The 16458-nt window shown below is 38.1% G+C and overlaps 1 protein-coding gene across 5 annotated transcripts in view; it reads right to left on the bottom strand.

Moving 5' to 3' along the window:
* The window catches only part of Shprh (SNF2 histone linker PHD RING helicase), a 72928-nt gene that overhangs the window by 42214 nt on the left and 14256 nt on the right, over positions 1-16458 (bottom strand). For all 5 annotated transcript variants that reach the window (XM_075948975.1, XM_075948967.1, XM_075949004.1 and 2 more), the window contains 6 exons: positions 13028-13684; positions 10868-11119; positions 9664-9742; positions 7509-7672; positions 7158-7414; positions 5582-5703 (listed from right to left, as the gene is read on the bottom strand). In XM_075948975.1, coding sequence (XP_075805090.1) covers positions 5582-5703; positions 7158-7414; positions 7509-7672; positions 9664-9742; positions 10868-11119; positions 13028-13684 — 1531 coding nt within the window. The remainder of the gene's footprint in view (positions 1-5581; positions 5704-7157; positions 7415-7508; positions 7673-9663; positions 9743-10867; positions 11120-13027; positions 13685-16458) is intronic.

The raw sequence follows: 16458 nt of genomic DNA on the forward strand, positions 1-16458 counted from the left end.
TTACACACATCACATCTGTTTGTGCATATTTGGTTTTCTCTGCTTATACTTCATGGTTTATGCACAGGAAGCACTTCAAAAAACATCTACTGAAACACAGTCAGCCAAACAACGGCCAATGCATTAAATCTGACCTGCATTTTTATGTAATTTCTCAGTAAAGAATGGCTTTTACATTTTTACTTTTTGTGGTGCTGAGATTGAAGGATGCCAAGCAAGTGAACCAACTGCCACTGAGCTACACGCTAAGCTACTAATTTTACATTTTAAACAGCAGAAAGAACTTCACAAGATGATGTTTTATGACATGAAAGATAGAATGACCATAAACAGCCTTATTGGAGTCCAGCTCTGCTCACTCCTTGCTGTCCACAGCTGCCTGTATGCTACAGAAGCAGGACGGAGTGGATGTTGAGGGGACCCATGCCTCACAACGTCTATAAGGTCGTCTCTAGCTTATAGGTGAAGATGTCGAAGGAAAGGAGAGAAGAGTCAAATTTAGTGTCTTAAATAATAGCTTCTACTAGTATTTGTTGCCTGAGGAAAATCTCATAACTAAATTACAAGTTAACTCTAAAATTGAATGCCAGAAAAGTTATGAAGTACAAAAACAGTGTGAAGATGTGTAAAGATGCTGCTGTTTCTTTGCCAAGAAAGCATGCTATTCTTTCACCAAAATAAAAACAACTTTAAAGTAGTTTTAATAATACTTAGGGTTATATTTATAACCACAATTCCCTATATAGATGTGCTTTCTCTCCTTTTCCTATTTTAAACTCATCTATAAGTCCATGTATATGTGTGTATGCATATACACACATGCCCATATACATACTATAAAACATTCTAAAACACACACTTTGATAATACTGAGGACTCAGCTAATTTCTATTCCATATGATAAGGGAGAAGATTAGTTTTATAAAAATAAGGTAATCTGATATAATGGAGAGTGATATCCAATTATCCTCATACAGTGAATTTTTTAGAGGCAGGTGGATCTCTGTGAGTTCAAGGCCAGCCTGGTCTACAAGAGCTAGTGCCAGGACAGGCTCCAAAGCTACAGAGAAACCCTGTCTCGGAAAAACTAAAAAAAAAAAAAAAAAAAAAAACCCTAAAAAAAAAAGCTTTTTGTTTTTTTGAAATAGGATCTCCCTATTTAGCTTCAACTGACTTTGAATTCCTATTTTCTTGCTTCAGCCTTCCTAGTGCTAAGACAGAAATGCCACTCAATAGGTATATGGAAACAATTAGTGTCTATACTACCATTTATAAAGAACAATCATCTAATAAATTCCAGTTTAATGGAAGTATCACAGCTTAGACCATAATCTGAGCAGCTGATCAGGAGAACACCATGCAAACTAGGCCGACCTCAGATTTGTAGCAGATATCTTGCCTCTGGCTCCCAAGGGCTAGGATAACAGGCATGTGCACCAAGTCAGACATTAACACGGTCTTGAGAAGGCAACTAAACCCATATGAATGTGTTTCCTTAAGCAAAATGGGATAATACCACAATTACCAAGCAATTATATGAATAAAATAGCGTATAGACATGAAACTGTTATGCACAATATAAAATGCATTTAGAAAAAGATCTTTTCAAGCCAGGTGTGATGATGTATGTCTTTAATCCCTGCATTCAGACAGGTGGATCTCTATGAGGTAGAGTGTTGCAAATAGCGAGGGCCCCTTGTTCAGTCCCACCCGGCTAGCTTAACCCAAAATAATTACACAGAAACTTGTATTCATTTAAAACACTGCCTGGCCCATTATCTCTAGCCTCTTCTTGGCTAACTCTCATATCTTAATTAACCCATTTTTAATAAATCTGTGTATCACCACATGACTGTGGCTTATTGGTAAGATTCTAGCCTATATCCGTCTTGGGCCAGACAGTCATGGTGTCTGCCTGACTCTGCTTTCTTTCTTCCAAAATTTTGTTCTGTCTACTCCACCTATCTAAGCTGCTGTCCTATCAAAAGGCCAAGGCAGTTTCTTTATTTGACCAATGAAAGTAATACATAGACAGAAGATCCTCCTACTCCAGTAGAGGCCAGCCTGGTCTACAAAGCGAGCAGGTTCCAGGAAAGCTAGGAGACAAAAGAAATCCTGTCTCGAAAAAAGAAAGAAAGGAAGGAAGGAAGGAAGGAAGGAAGGAAGGAAGGAAGGAAGGAAGAGAGAAGAAAAAAGAAAGACGAGAGAAAAAGATCATTTCTGGCTGTAACCCCAACTTGTTTCAGAAGACTGAGGGAAAGGGAAGAGGAATACATAGTTTGAGTAACCCAAGGCCACACAGCCACATTCAAGGCCTGGTCTGGGTTATACAGAGACCCATTTTTAGAGTTGGAGAATGATCATTTCTCAGATAGGATGTTAGATTTTAATGATCATTTCTCAGATAGGATGTTAGATTTTAATGAATAGCTGTAAAATCTCTCCCTATGACCATGCATTAGTATATTAGGAACTATCACGGTACTTGATGGTGTGGAGGAAATGCTGTTTATCACGAGAAGATATCACATTCATTATTCACACATTTTCAAGAGCAAGCACATGTATTTTTCACGTGTAGTATGATGAGGAACCTCCTTTAGGCAATGGCCTTCAAAAGGCTGGAGCAGGTGGGAACATGACTTTTGGGTTCCCAGAAAAGCTGCCATCATGCCCAGCTTTCCCCTCTCTTCTTCCTGCGCTTCACACCTTCACCGTTCCTGTTCCATGAGCTTTCCCCTTTAATAAAGAAAAACCTTAGAATACTCTTTTTGGAGTCATCTTGGGATTATTTGGCTCGTGTTTCCCCCACTTTTACAAGTTCAGCTTCGATGGTAGTGAAGTAATCTACAAACTCTAATAACAATTACTCTACTCAAGTATACACTGTAAAACGCTGATATTAGATGATACGTATTTTCCTAATTTTTGCTTAACTCTGCCCAAGTTGGCATAAAAATGTTCAATTAAAAAATTCTTTATCAGAGTTGTTTGTCTGTTTAGTCTTGGACTGTAAAATCTGGGTATTTTGGAATTTAGACTGACTCCTAGACTACTACAGTCAGGACATGCTTAGCAAAATGATGCTATGATGGTTAAAAGTAGATGCAATATTAATTCATAAAAACTACTGAGCCTAGCAATGTCCCAAAAGAAAGATTTTCTCAAAGTTGTTAGTGCTATATTTGGAATATTACTCAAAAGTAACCCCGATTTTTCCTATTATTAATTACTGATAATAAAATTAATTACTGTGAATAAAACAAGGTGAAATTACTAAGACTCCGATTTAACTTCATACTATACTCCAGAACATGAGAAGAGCTGGATCCCAAGTTTTCAGTGATTCCCTGCTTCACAGTAGAATGACACTTCCTTGGGGAGGCAAAGCAAGGGCTACTCTGTACTGCGATCTAAAGGACTGACGCAGACATCCTGAGTGTCAGAGGCCAGCCCAGTTACAACTGTAGAGGAGAAGCTAGGTGTCATACTGCCCTTTCAGAGCTTCTTCTACCCAGCTTGTGAGGCTCCTAGTTTTTCCCAAGCACCTGGGAAAGGAAGAAACACTTCCTAGTATGGTTCTGCCATGCCAAAGCACAGATAAAGCAGTCTAATTAAAGACTTAGGACACTGTTTTGTATTCTACAGAAAGTATGTATTTCTCTGACTAAATTATTTTCCTTTGGTGTATGTGTGTGTGCAGGTACGTTTGTGTGTGTGTGTGTGTGTGTGTGTGTGTGTGTGAGAGAGAGAGAGAGAGAGAGAGAGAGAGAGAGAGAGAGAGAGAGAGATGCATATGCATGTGTGTGCAAATGTGTGTGGAGGCCAAAGGGGAGAGAGAGAGAGAGAGAGAGAGAGAGAGAGAGAGAGAGAGAGAGAGAGAGAGAGAGAGAGAGAGAGATGCATATGCATGTGTGTGCAAATGTGTGTGGAGGCCAAAGGACAATATGGAGTGGCTGCTGTTGCTCAGGTACTGTCTACATTATTTTTGGAGACAGGGTCTCATCATGGCTTGTTCTCCAGCAGCTAGGCTGGAAGGCCTGTCTGTCTCCCAGCTGCTGGATTATAAGAGTGCATTATCACCCCAGACTGGTTCTTTTAAACATGTATTCCTAGAGGATCAAACTCATTTGCTTGCAAGGCTTTACCAAGCTACCACTCCAGTCTACCTTTAAATGATGCTTTAAGTTGTTACTATGAAAATGAGAATAGCTGTAAAATCTCTCCCTATGACCATGCATTAGTATATTAGGAACTATCACGGTACTTGATGGTGTGGAGGAAATGCTGTTTATCACGAGAAGGCTCCCTACCTCTAACACTATGAGCAGATCTCCTCTCATCAGCAGGGACTATATAGAAGAAACTCTAGTGAATGCTTGATAGCGTACAGTACTGAGACCTGTGTATAGAGTTTCTTATTAGGCACACAGTCCTATGGTAAAGTTAAATGTATAAATCAACATGAGAGATTAATGTAATAGAACAACTATAAATACATTTTTGATTATTTTATGCTTCAAATTTCTCTTTAATTATTGATGTACTGCACCTTATACATCTTGATATTTTGTTCTTGAAAACACTCCCAGCTTCTCTTTTGAATTATTCTTTATATTTAGTGTTACTCCCTTCCAAAATATCTTAAGTATTTCTAGTTATTTTTTATTGATATATATTTTTTAATTATTTACTTATAAGTGAGGAGGGGATGCATGCCAAAGTGCACACTTGGAGGTAGAGGACAACTTGTGAGTTCTCTCGTCCCAAAATGTGGGTACCAGGAATTGAACTTGGGTCATCAAACTTGGCAACAGGTACCTTTACCCACTGAGGCCCCTCACCAGTCTTTGATAGTGAGTTCAATCCCACTGTGGTAATAAAACAAGTATTGGAAGACTTGAATCTTTATGTTTATTGACTTTCTTTATATCCTAGATGCGTACTTGAAAAGAGTATATATTTCTCTCTGGCTGGGTACAGTGTTCAGTAAGTGGTCAAGTCTCTGTTCTAGTGGTTAAGTGTTATCTATTTGTTCTGTAATTGAGGGGTACTGACAATTACAAATCTACCCATTTTCCTAACAGGTCTATCAATTTTTGTTGTATTTATTTGGAAACAGAGACTTTAGTTATATACGCAAGATTTCAGATTTTATTTTGCATCTTCCTTTCTATATCTACATGGCACACACCATGATATGAAAAGAAATAAATTTACAGTATTATTATTTTTAAAAAAAAAATCAATGAAAAATACTTCCAGGAAAGTGTCAAAATTTAATTGTTTTTCTATTTCTAAATGTTTTGGCTGATTATTCACTATAAAAGACTAAGATAAGTATCTTATAACAAAATTTTTTCTCATATTGTAATTTTCTAATTTCCAAAACTTCCTGAAGTAAAGATGTTTGCTAAAGGTTCATGTGCACTGACTGTTCTTGACTTGTTCTACGTAAGGATTCTCTGTATAACCCAACCCATTTAACTCATATCAACAGTGCGTGACAGCATCCCTCTGTACCTAACCTTCCTCAGAAAGTACTGGAAGAATCAGATATAATAAAGCAATCACCTTCTACCTTTAATGATATGGATGCCTGCTAAGCCGTTGAGGGCACAAACTAGTTGCCGGTGGGCCTCTTCACATTCTGTTCCACATTTCTTCTGCAAAGATGTCAGCAGCTCTTCCATTGTCATGGTGCTAAAAGAAGAGACATCTCTCAAAACTGAAACAAAACCCTAAGTACTATCACAGCAGGAAAATCACGCTGTCCTCGGAGAAGAGTGGAGGAATCTTAATAGTTTTTGTACAAACCAGCAGTTTGAGTATGTGTGTGTCTATCACGGTATGTCATTATGTTTGTATGTGTGTGTCTATCACGGTATGTCATTATGTTTGTATGTGTGTGTGCCCGCGCACACGAGGTGAGCACCTGACATGGGTAATGGGAACCACACTCAGTCCTTTGGAAGAGCAGCAAGAGTTCTGAACTGCTGAACCATCTCCAGTTCCTTCACCTTCAGTTTTACAGTTACTGTTTTTACTTCATTGTTACTAATACAGCAAGTATTCTTTCACCTGACCTGCCTTCTTTTAAGTTTTTGTACTTTATTCAAGGGAAAAAGGAACTAGAAAAATCTCTCATAAGAACAAAGTAAAATATGATCCATTTGAAACAGTACAGGGATCACAATGCAGGACTGGGTCTGAATCAATCCCATCACTATAATTCTCTAAATTTATGCTTTACTGTAAATTTAATTTTTAGTTTATAAAATAAAAGTAAGAGATGTTTTAATGGTCAAGTAAAATACGATTTCCATTAAAGGGATATCATAAACTACCATTTAAATGAAATTGTTTCAATAGCAATCTGTAATTCTTAAAACTATTACCAATTCAGGTTACTATATGAATTATCATTTTTACCATTTCTAGCTGTCTATAAATCCATTCAAAGGTAAGCCCCAAATATAATCGTCTTTATAGCTCTTTGAAAGCTAAGTGTTTCTTATAATCCCAGGTACTAAAAAACAGGCCAGATTTTGAGGTGCAGTTCAAGCCACAAAAAAAATTCTGGAACAACAGAACATATCAAAGGATAGAGCTAGCACAATTATAAAGAAAATACTTAGTGTCAATCTAGCTGCTTCCTCATATGGGAAACTAGACATACATCAAGAACAAAAAATTTTGTCAGGTGTGGTGGTGCATGCTTTTAATCCAAATACTTGGGAGGCAGAGACTAGAGAATCCCTGAGTTCAAGGCCAGCCTGGCCTACAGAGTGAGTTCCAGGACAGTCAGGCCCACACAGAGAAACCCGGCTTGAAAAGCGTGCACACAGGGGTGGGATGGACAAAAAAACACAGGCTAAAAACCAAACGAACTCTCCAAACCAAAAATGCAACCACAGAAACCTGCTATAATTATTCATATTTTAAAAGAAATGTTCAAAAACACAGAAAAATCCTTTTGTTATGACTCTTTCACAAATGAGGCTCCATACGAAGAAAACCATGAAACTAAAACAAAAAACAAAAAACCTGATACCTAGTCAGAAGTCCCTGAATAAAACTGGGAGTCAAAGTGCTTAAATATGGCCTACTATTGCAACATAATAAACCCCACAGGAGAAGGAAACTGATAGTAAAACCTCTTCTGGAGTGGCAAGAACTCCCCGCGAACAGCCTGTGGATGGCAGCAGGCCTGCCTGAGCCGAAGCAGAGGATACAGGATGGAGGTGACGGTCCTTCTGTCCAAGCTGCTCAGTTTCAGGGCCCAGTCGGAGATCTTTCTGAGCTTTACCACGGCATCCTGGCAGCACACCTCATGCTGGCGGTGATAGAAATGCCTCTCCACGGGAGAGAAGTGAAGCCAATGCATTTCCTCAGTCTGAGGGGGAATCTGGATCTGTATTGGCAAGTTAGAAAACGGAACAATTTAACCTGAAGTTTTAATTTTGCATGCAAGCTTAGTTTCCTTAGTAAAGGGCTGACACACTGACTTGGTCGATGACATCTTTCTTTGCAGACCTCCACAATATCTTGGCAATAAAACTGTAGAGATGCTGAGGATTCTTCTTGCAGTATGGTCGATAGAGAAGTCGAATCCACCAGTGCTTGACACAGTAAGGTTCAATCCCAAGGAAGACCACCAGACCAAAGAGATCTATGAAGGAGAAGGTACAGGACAGCAGGGATAATTGTTTCTGGATTTCTTCATTGCTCTTTTGTGTAAGATCACCCAAAGACCCACAAACACACACAGAACTTGTATGAAGAATTCATCTTGTAGCCTCTTCAATTTGAACATTTAATTCCAGATCAGTTTACACTTCTGAGAATCTACTTTCTGCTCAAACTGCTGAGATACTTAAAATGTAACAACTACTATCACAGCTTGCACTTAAAAGCCTGGCAGTGCAAACTTCTTCAGAAGATTTGCTTAATTAAGATGCAAGCATCAAAGTAAGACTTGTCAAATGAGAAAAGTGTGAAAAAAATGAGGTAATCTCATGCGATACAGAGAATATGCTCTGACCTAACTTTCCCAATGATCTACTAATTTCATTTCTAGGGAACAAGCTTAAGACAATAATGAAATACACAAAAAACTTATTTAATGAATCACCACTCTTAACCACTGAGTTATTTCTTCAGCTCTGAGTGTAATTTTCTTTATGCTTTTATGTATTATTAATTGAAAAAAATACAGTAAATAATTACTTCAAAATGAGCAAGAATTATTTTTAAAATTCCATGACTCCATGTTAGATGAAGTTCCAACTTGGAGAGGGAAGTTGAGAACACAGTCCCATCCTATGCTCTGGAGCTACTGGCAACTGTTAGCTGCTGGGAAAGGGGGCGTTTTCTTTAACAGCATAGTCCCTGGCGAGCCTCTAGTGGAAGACCACATACTCCAAAATATAGGCAGCACAAGCAGGTCTGGTGAGTGAACTGGGGAAGAATTCGGGGAGGCAGGTGAATATGATCAAGACACACTGTGTAAGACTCTAAAGAAACTATAAAAACATAAAAATGTAAAAACCACAACCTCCTATAACGTCATATGAAGATGACAGACACATTAGTTGAAATTACTTATTTTGTTAGACAGGGCCTCCTAGGTAGCGGAATTAAGTGACCCTCATAGTACATGGGAATTAGTAACAAACGCTTATCTGCAGGAATCAGATTTATAGTTCAGATTACATCAGTATAGCTATTTATATTCTACTTCACTGAGGTCTTAAGACCCTCAAATTATATCTGCCTAAGACAAATTAATATTCTTTCCCAAAGATGTTTTCCTCTAGTATTTACAGAGAAATATATGAGTCAGTAATGTGTCAAAACATCATCCCTTGTTAAGTTTCCTCATCCACTTTTTCTATTTCTCTAAGATAACTCTAGTCTAGAACCCTAATGATGGCCCTGCATGCCTCCATCAGTCCTTGGAGGCAATCATCTGATATCCTAGTATATACTTTGTTTTCTGATAAATCATTTCCCACATTACAATGAGTGATCTTCTGAAATATAAATTTATCTACAAGATGAGAGTAAAACATTGTGTCTAAATTCTTTTAACAGCTCCCAACTTTTCATGAGAATATAAAAAACACTCTATTATGGTCTAAAAGGTCCATTTTGACTTTCTCTATACTTATCTATTGAGTCTCGGCATGCACATGGTTTCTCCGTACTTTAGCTGGAGAACCCTTTCCTCTGCTAATCACTGAACAGCGTTGCAAATCTCAATCTGGCCACATCTTTCTTCAGTATCTCTTATTCTGAAATTTGATTTTTTTCTCCCTCATGCTTTCCTTTCTCAAGCTCTAAAGTTTGTTCTTTGAACTCAGGCTGACTTGAGACACACACACACACACACACACACACACACACACACACAGTGTGGAATGGGTACAATGTTTGGTCAATTTAAAGCAATGGGAGTGCTCACTACATATCTGTCCTCGTGTTTCTGAAGATACCACCCAAACTCAACATAATAAGATAAATGCTTTAACTAGTAGGAGCAAACTTTAAGTACACAAATACTTAACTAAATAAAGATTTTGAAAAACATTAAGGCTAGCAGTATTTCCCCCCAAACAAATAAGCAGTTCAAGTATAGGGACTGTGTGAAGTCTGCATTACCCTCCAATCCTCTCTGCACTGGAGTGCCGCTGATGCACCACCGATTAATCCCACTCAAACGCTGGGCCATTTCTGCAGCCTAACCAAAGAAAAATTTGAAATAAAACACAGAAATCAGTCACACATTTTCTCATGAAAATACCTACTAACAGGTGCATTTCAGTTAAGATACATCTGCTTTTATTTAATAGTTATCACATTCACTGCTGAATGTCATACTCAATTAGCCATTACCCAACACAGTGGTTCCCATTAGTAAGCGCTCACTATGAGCAACCCTGAGATGAAGGGATATTTCAAGCATGTAGAGAAGAAAAAGATATCCTGAATGAATACAATCCCTTCACCAGGCCTTCCTAGAGGAGTAAGCTTCTGTATGATGAGGTATGATTCATCAATTCAGTCCAGGTTTCAGACTGATCACTGGAGACAGAATAAAGAAAAATAATACGGGACAGGGAAGATGGCTCATTCATCAAAGTATTTGCTACACAATCAAGGACCTCAGGTTGGATCCCCGGCAACAAAGTAAGAAGCAATGTGCATAAGGGTTAAATCTTAGCACCAGGGAAAGGAAGGGCAGGAGGATCCTTGGGGCTATGCCAGCCAGTTTACTTAAATCAGCAGGCTCCAGGTCTAGTGAAAGACCATCTTAAGCAATAGTGTGGAGAGTCGCAGAGAAAGGCCTGAGACATACACATACATACACAGATACATATAATATAATTCTATACCATAAGGGTCATTTTCTGAAGTCATATGATAAGTCTCCTAGTTAGTTGAAATAATTTAGAAGCCCCAAAGCATAGCTTGCTTTGAACACTGTCATATACACATTGACATTCAAGTTTCCAAGTATTCCATAGAGAAGCATCATTCAGAGAATTAATTTCAAAAGATTAAGTAGTTCATAACACAGGAGTGTATAGCAACATAACAGTGTTCAAGCCGGGCGGTGGTGGCGCAAGCCTTTAATCCCAGCACTCAGGAGGCAGAGGCAGGCGGATCTCTGTGAGTTTGAGACCAGCCTGGTCTACAAGAGCTAGTTCTAGGATGGGCACCAAAGCTACAGAGAAACCCTGTCTCGAAAAACCAAAAAAAAGAGTGTTCAAACGGTATCGGTAGTATGGGTTAAACAACTACTGAACTATTCACATTCTTCCTTCCATCATCAGCACTCAAAAGATGCTGTAGAGATTCTTACTTTTACTGTAGGACATTCAACCATCTGAGCTTCATCAAGACAGATTCTCCACCACTCCACCGCTACGAGGGGACTAGGAATGGCCATATAGCGCTTCTGGTTCCTCAGGCGACGCCCATCCTCACTATTGCTATGTGGGATATCGACATAGTTTAGTTCTGAACGAAGGACATCATAGGTAATGATAACTATATCTTGTTCTGCCAAAAAATGAGGCTGTAAGAAGCCATCTTTCTTCACTCCTTGATATACCTGGGAAATAATCAGAACCAACAGTTATTAAAAAACACCTTGGCAAAGGTCATAAAAATATTCATTTATTCATATTCCTACTGACCTGAGCCCTTTCTAAATTTGCATTTGGCCACACATACTATAGACAGATTGTACAACTGTCCAGAAAGATTATGCTCTAGTGTGGGAGCCAAGTGACATAAACAATGCGAATGGACACATTACAAAGCAACTGTGACAGCACTGGTGGAAAGACGAAAGCACGATTAATAAAAACTCAGAGAGAAATTGGGGTTCAACCCGAATATCTAAAAAGCAAAAAGTCAGCCACTGGCTCTTACCTTGACCTCAGTCCAAAATGGTATCCTGCCTCCAGGAATCTCAGAATGAGACTGTGTCTGAGAGCTGTCTCCTCCCGTTTTATAATCCATTCTAGGGCTGGGATTAAAGGCATGCACTGCCCAGTTTCTATGGCAACTAAATGTGGCTACTGGGATTAAAGGTGTATATTACCATTACCTAGTCTTTAAGGCTGACCACTGGGGCTGTTTAACTCTCAGATCTTCAAGCAAGCTTTACTTATTAAAATACAATTGAAATGCCACTACAAAGACCAATTGTGCAACTGACAGTGAACTCAGAGGAGCTAATGTTTCAGTTACATTTTGAAGCAATGCTTAGGGTTCTTTCTAATGGAAAAAGAGAGGAAAGAATATAGGCAGGTTGTTAAGTGGACTCAACATGTGTGAGAATACAGAACAAAGAATGTAGGCAGAACGATAGACTTGGTAGGAGTGTGAGATATAGTGGGATCAGATGGGAAAGTAGAGCAATCACTGCTACTATTCACGAAGTACTCTTTCTGTTTCAGAGCTACACAAAGCATTGTCTCCAAACTGCAAAACTGTTATGTGCTACTCCTATCCCACACAGAGGAAACAATGACTTGCTCAAAACTGAAGGAGCTAAGACTTAAAATTTCATCCACACAAAACAGAGTTACTTAGTGGAAAAAGTCATGCTTTATTTATTGTAAGTTTTTATGCCCACAACAGTGGCCCACTATGGAAAATCTACACGATTCTCATGGAAGAAGAAATGTGGCCAACAGTAACACCCAATGACCATGAGTCAGTACTTGGCAAATCTCATTTACACAGCAAGCCTGCGAGAGACCATTTTCAGAATTATGTATAGTTCCTGGAAAATGATACACACCAAAAAATAACTGCTGAATAGGTATTTTGTTGTTGTTCTACTAAAGAAATAACTGAGGCTCCAGAAGAGAATTATGGATCTACAAGGTGACAGGTTAGAATGAGCATCTGAAACTATACTATGCTACCCTGGAACTGTATCTTCCTCTGAAATTACAAATGCCTATACCAATTCATTTTCATCATGATAATCAAGAATTTTTAAAGTTTTTATGTTAACATATTCTCAACTTCTAAAATTCAGAAATCAGAAAAGAATATAGTCTACTGTTCTGTTTCTTCTTTTCAATATTCTCCTCAAGTTGATACAGCTAGTATTAGTATCATAATAATTTTAGGAATATACAAAAAAACATGATGGTGATGTGGCTCAGTGCTAGAGTGCTTATCTAACGAGTCAAGGTATTACTGGGGAAAAAAAGTATAAAAACATTAACAAAGAATTTTGGAAAATAAAAATATATAGAAAAGTAAAATCATACATAAAATTAGCTGGGTGTGGCACACATGCCTATAATACCAGCACTTGGGAGGTAGAGGCAGGATGATCAGAGTTCAATGTCATCCTTGAAGCTAGTCTGGGCTATGTGAAACTCTGCTCCAACCCTCCCTCCAAATAAAATAACAAACAGTAATAAGAACATGAAAAGAAACAAAACCACAATGAAAACTATCATGATGCTATCCCTCTTTAGCTCCACTGTCTTACCAAAACTCGAAGAGACGATGATCTGACATGCCGGTTGATTTCATCCACCCACTGGTGGCAAATGGAACTTGGAGAGATGATCAGAGTTGCCCTTGATGACACTGGCTCCATTGCAACGAGGCAGTGGGGGCAGTAAAAAGGCTTCACCTTCAGATTCTTCTCCTCGTAATTCACACACTTTGCATGCTGCCACAGGTGGCAGTTCAGACACTGAACTCTCGGCTTCCGGCCAATCTGGTCAAATTCACCACATATGCACTCAAAGCGGTAATCAGAGGTCTCACAGGGACTCGCAGTGTTAGAATGTGCCAAGTCTTCAGCAGTAGGCTTTGGAGACCCCACCCGGTCTTTGTCTTCTTGGTTTTGCTTGTTCTCAGAGGCAGGTATACTCTCCGACACATCAGGATCAGGATTTGCTGAGTCACCAAGAGCTGGAGAGTGACCATGGGAATCCGGACTGATAGGCTGCCTCTTTTCCTTCTTAGTGAGCAGAACAGGTTTTCTTTTCAATTTACTACGGCTTTTCCTGGCCTTACAGTAATAATAATAAGGATCATCATCATCATCAGAAGTGTTTGATGGCAGGTATTCAGAATCTGTGTCCTTGTTCACTGATTTTCTTAACTCTTTCTGAATTTTCCTTGGACTCCCCACCACCTATGAGAAAGAACTGTTTAATTAACATGTGCCAATAAGGCTATAACACTGAAATCAAGCTCTAAACTTTATGCAAGTTCAACATTGTCTTTATATAAGGAGACTAGTTCCTGACTAACGCACTCCGATTTACTCTGTGGAAGACCTCTCTCTGTAATCCTCAGAGAAGCAAAGGCTCTACTTCATCCCTGTATAGTTTAGAGATACAGATCAGAAAAATAAAGGGAGATCACTCCTTTGTTAGTAATAGTTTATGATTTAATGTCTAATTAAATCAAATAACAGAAATCTAGAGTACATACAATTCCAAGTCATCAAGTACTAAGAAAGTGAAAGTTAATCTAATATTTACCGCAATCAGTAAACAAACTCCTATCTTTGCCCTTTCTATGTGGATCTCCTAACATTATGGTTGAATGTCAGTTCTAGGCCAGGCATTGTTTTAGATGCTAGGGTATTAAAAAAAATAACATAAAAAACAAAAGTGGGCTGGAGAGATGGCTCAGAGGTTAAGAGCATTGCCTGCTCTTCCAAAGGTCCTGAGTTCAATTCCCAGCAACCACATGGTGGCTCACAACCATCTGTAATGAGGTCTGATGCCCTCTTCTGGCCTGCAGAGATACATGCAGACAGAATATTGTATACATAATAAATAAATAAATATTTTAAAAAAAAGTATATTTGGTATCTGGTCTCAACAGCTCTCTGAATAGTAAAAAGCAAAAATATGCTACACAAGTACCTACAAAAGGCAGGTAAAGCAGACAGGATGTGACAAACAGGAAGGAGATAGGAACAGTTCCCTGAAGAAGGTGTCAGAACTAAGGGCAAACAGAAGAGCCAGATATTAATAGAGAAACAGTGGCATTGATTGGACATTCCCCCTTGTGGTGGCAGCAGGATTACAAAAGCACAGTTCACTGCAATCTTCTGTGTTGCTTGGGTACAAGGTGGACACTCCCTAGTCCAAGAGAGGAAGAGTCTGTGTGTTTGTGTGTGTGTGTCTGCATGTGTGGCCAACAAAAGGATTTCATAATTTGATTTGTTGTCAGTAGTCTTTCCTTGATAATGTTTACATGTATTGTGACTATTTTTCTAAACGCAAATTGAAATATTGGCCCAGTGAAAACAATTTTATACCAAAACATAAAAAGTTTTATAGGATGATGGCATTGGGAACAGGATAACTTTATATAAAAGACTTGAAACATAAATAAATAGGTATATATAAATTTGAGGCATTAACATTTCTAAGTTTGGGAGCAAAGTTTGTAACTGCAGGCAGCATTTAATAATAGACAGGTTATCTTAAACTGTAAGGCATATGAAATTAATTGTAGAGTTCATCCCATTGAGTATTTCTAATGAGTCCACCACATTTCTCTGGGTTCCATGTAACTAAAATAGTTATTACTTTTGTGACATTTACATTCGGAAAATAGAAAACATAAGTCACTGTCATAATGTTTCTCCTCACTTACTTTGATTTTTGCCTGCAAATTTTGAAAGCATTAGTGTCAAGGTAGGATCTATCCATCTATTCTATATGGTAAGGGGGTGGTTTTTGGTCATTTGGTGGGTTATAGATATTTGTCATTATTTAGGGAGGTTGGTTACAAGTTCTTATTGGTCATGGTAAAAAAAAAACTAAAAATGGAGATTAGATTCAGGGATCTATTTCTGAAAGAAAAAAAGGAAAATAGTATAGAAATAATGGGATATAAAGTGAGTCTACTTTTAAGCAACCACTAGTCTAGAGTATTTTACATTGGTATAGACTTTTATATACTGATACAAATTTAAAGTTATTTTGTTTTACTGTATATATGTTTCTATTCTTGTTTAAGGTACTGTTTCTATGCAGATTATTTAAAAATGTAATGCAAAGTTTTAGTCTTTGAAAGCTATTTAGCATAGTAAAGAAATGCAGGTTAATAGTCATCTATAGCTATCAAACTTATAGTCTGTTAGATATGCTTTCAAAGTCATACATATTCTAGATAGATAAGTGATCTTCAAACATTTCAAAAACCTACCTACAGAATATGGCATTTAAAATGTTTTAATAACGTAAGGCTTTTCATGACAGTGAGATACATCTATTCCTGGCAGCACCAATTTACTTCAAATAAAGACAATGGGCATCAAAGAACCTCCATATGGAGTTTGCTTTGTTCATCGCATAAGCTAGTCATTTGGGTAAGAAACTGCCCTTGTCTCAACTGCTGACAGTATGCTGTTCAAACTGGAAAAACAGGACACAAAAGAAAGCAACTGTCAAACTTTGCCAAGACAAGAGAGTACAGGCCTTATAATTTCTGTTTCAGAGAAAAGTCTGTCAGATATTTTAGGCCCATAGGCCTAAAATTACAAAGGAACCTTGGGGTGACTGTCCAGGCAACCAGATGTCTATTGTTTCTTAGTTTTGGAAATTGTCTACTCTGTACTTCCTGTTTACTCAGGTAATATTTTATTCTTCTTGGGTCTCTGATGGAGAATGAAGATTAGGTATTTATAGGTTTACAGTTCTCTTTGTTACCAAATTAGGAAAAGAAATATAAGAGATATAATTTTATATTGTTGAAAGGCAAAAGTTTGAATAGTTTACCTAAGATGGTGCGGGAAAATTGTATGTATTCCGTCAATCATGTTTTAAATAAACACTGATTAGCCAGGCAGGAAGTATAGGTAGGAAAACAAGACAGGAAGAAGAAATGATGCAATGAGAGCAGGAGAATTCTGGGAAGGAGGAAGTTGATTCCTCCCACTCCTGC

Source organism: Microtus pennsylvanicus, chromosome 1, assembly GCF_037038515.1.
Source record: "Microtus pennsylvanicus isolate mMicPen1 chromosome 1, mMicPen1.hap1, whole genome shotgun sequence".
NCBI lineage: Eukaryota > Metazoa > Chordata > Mammalia > Rodentia > Cricetidae > Microtus > Microtus pennsylvanicus.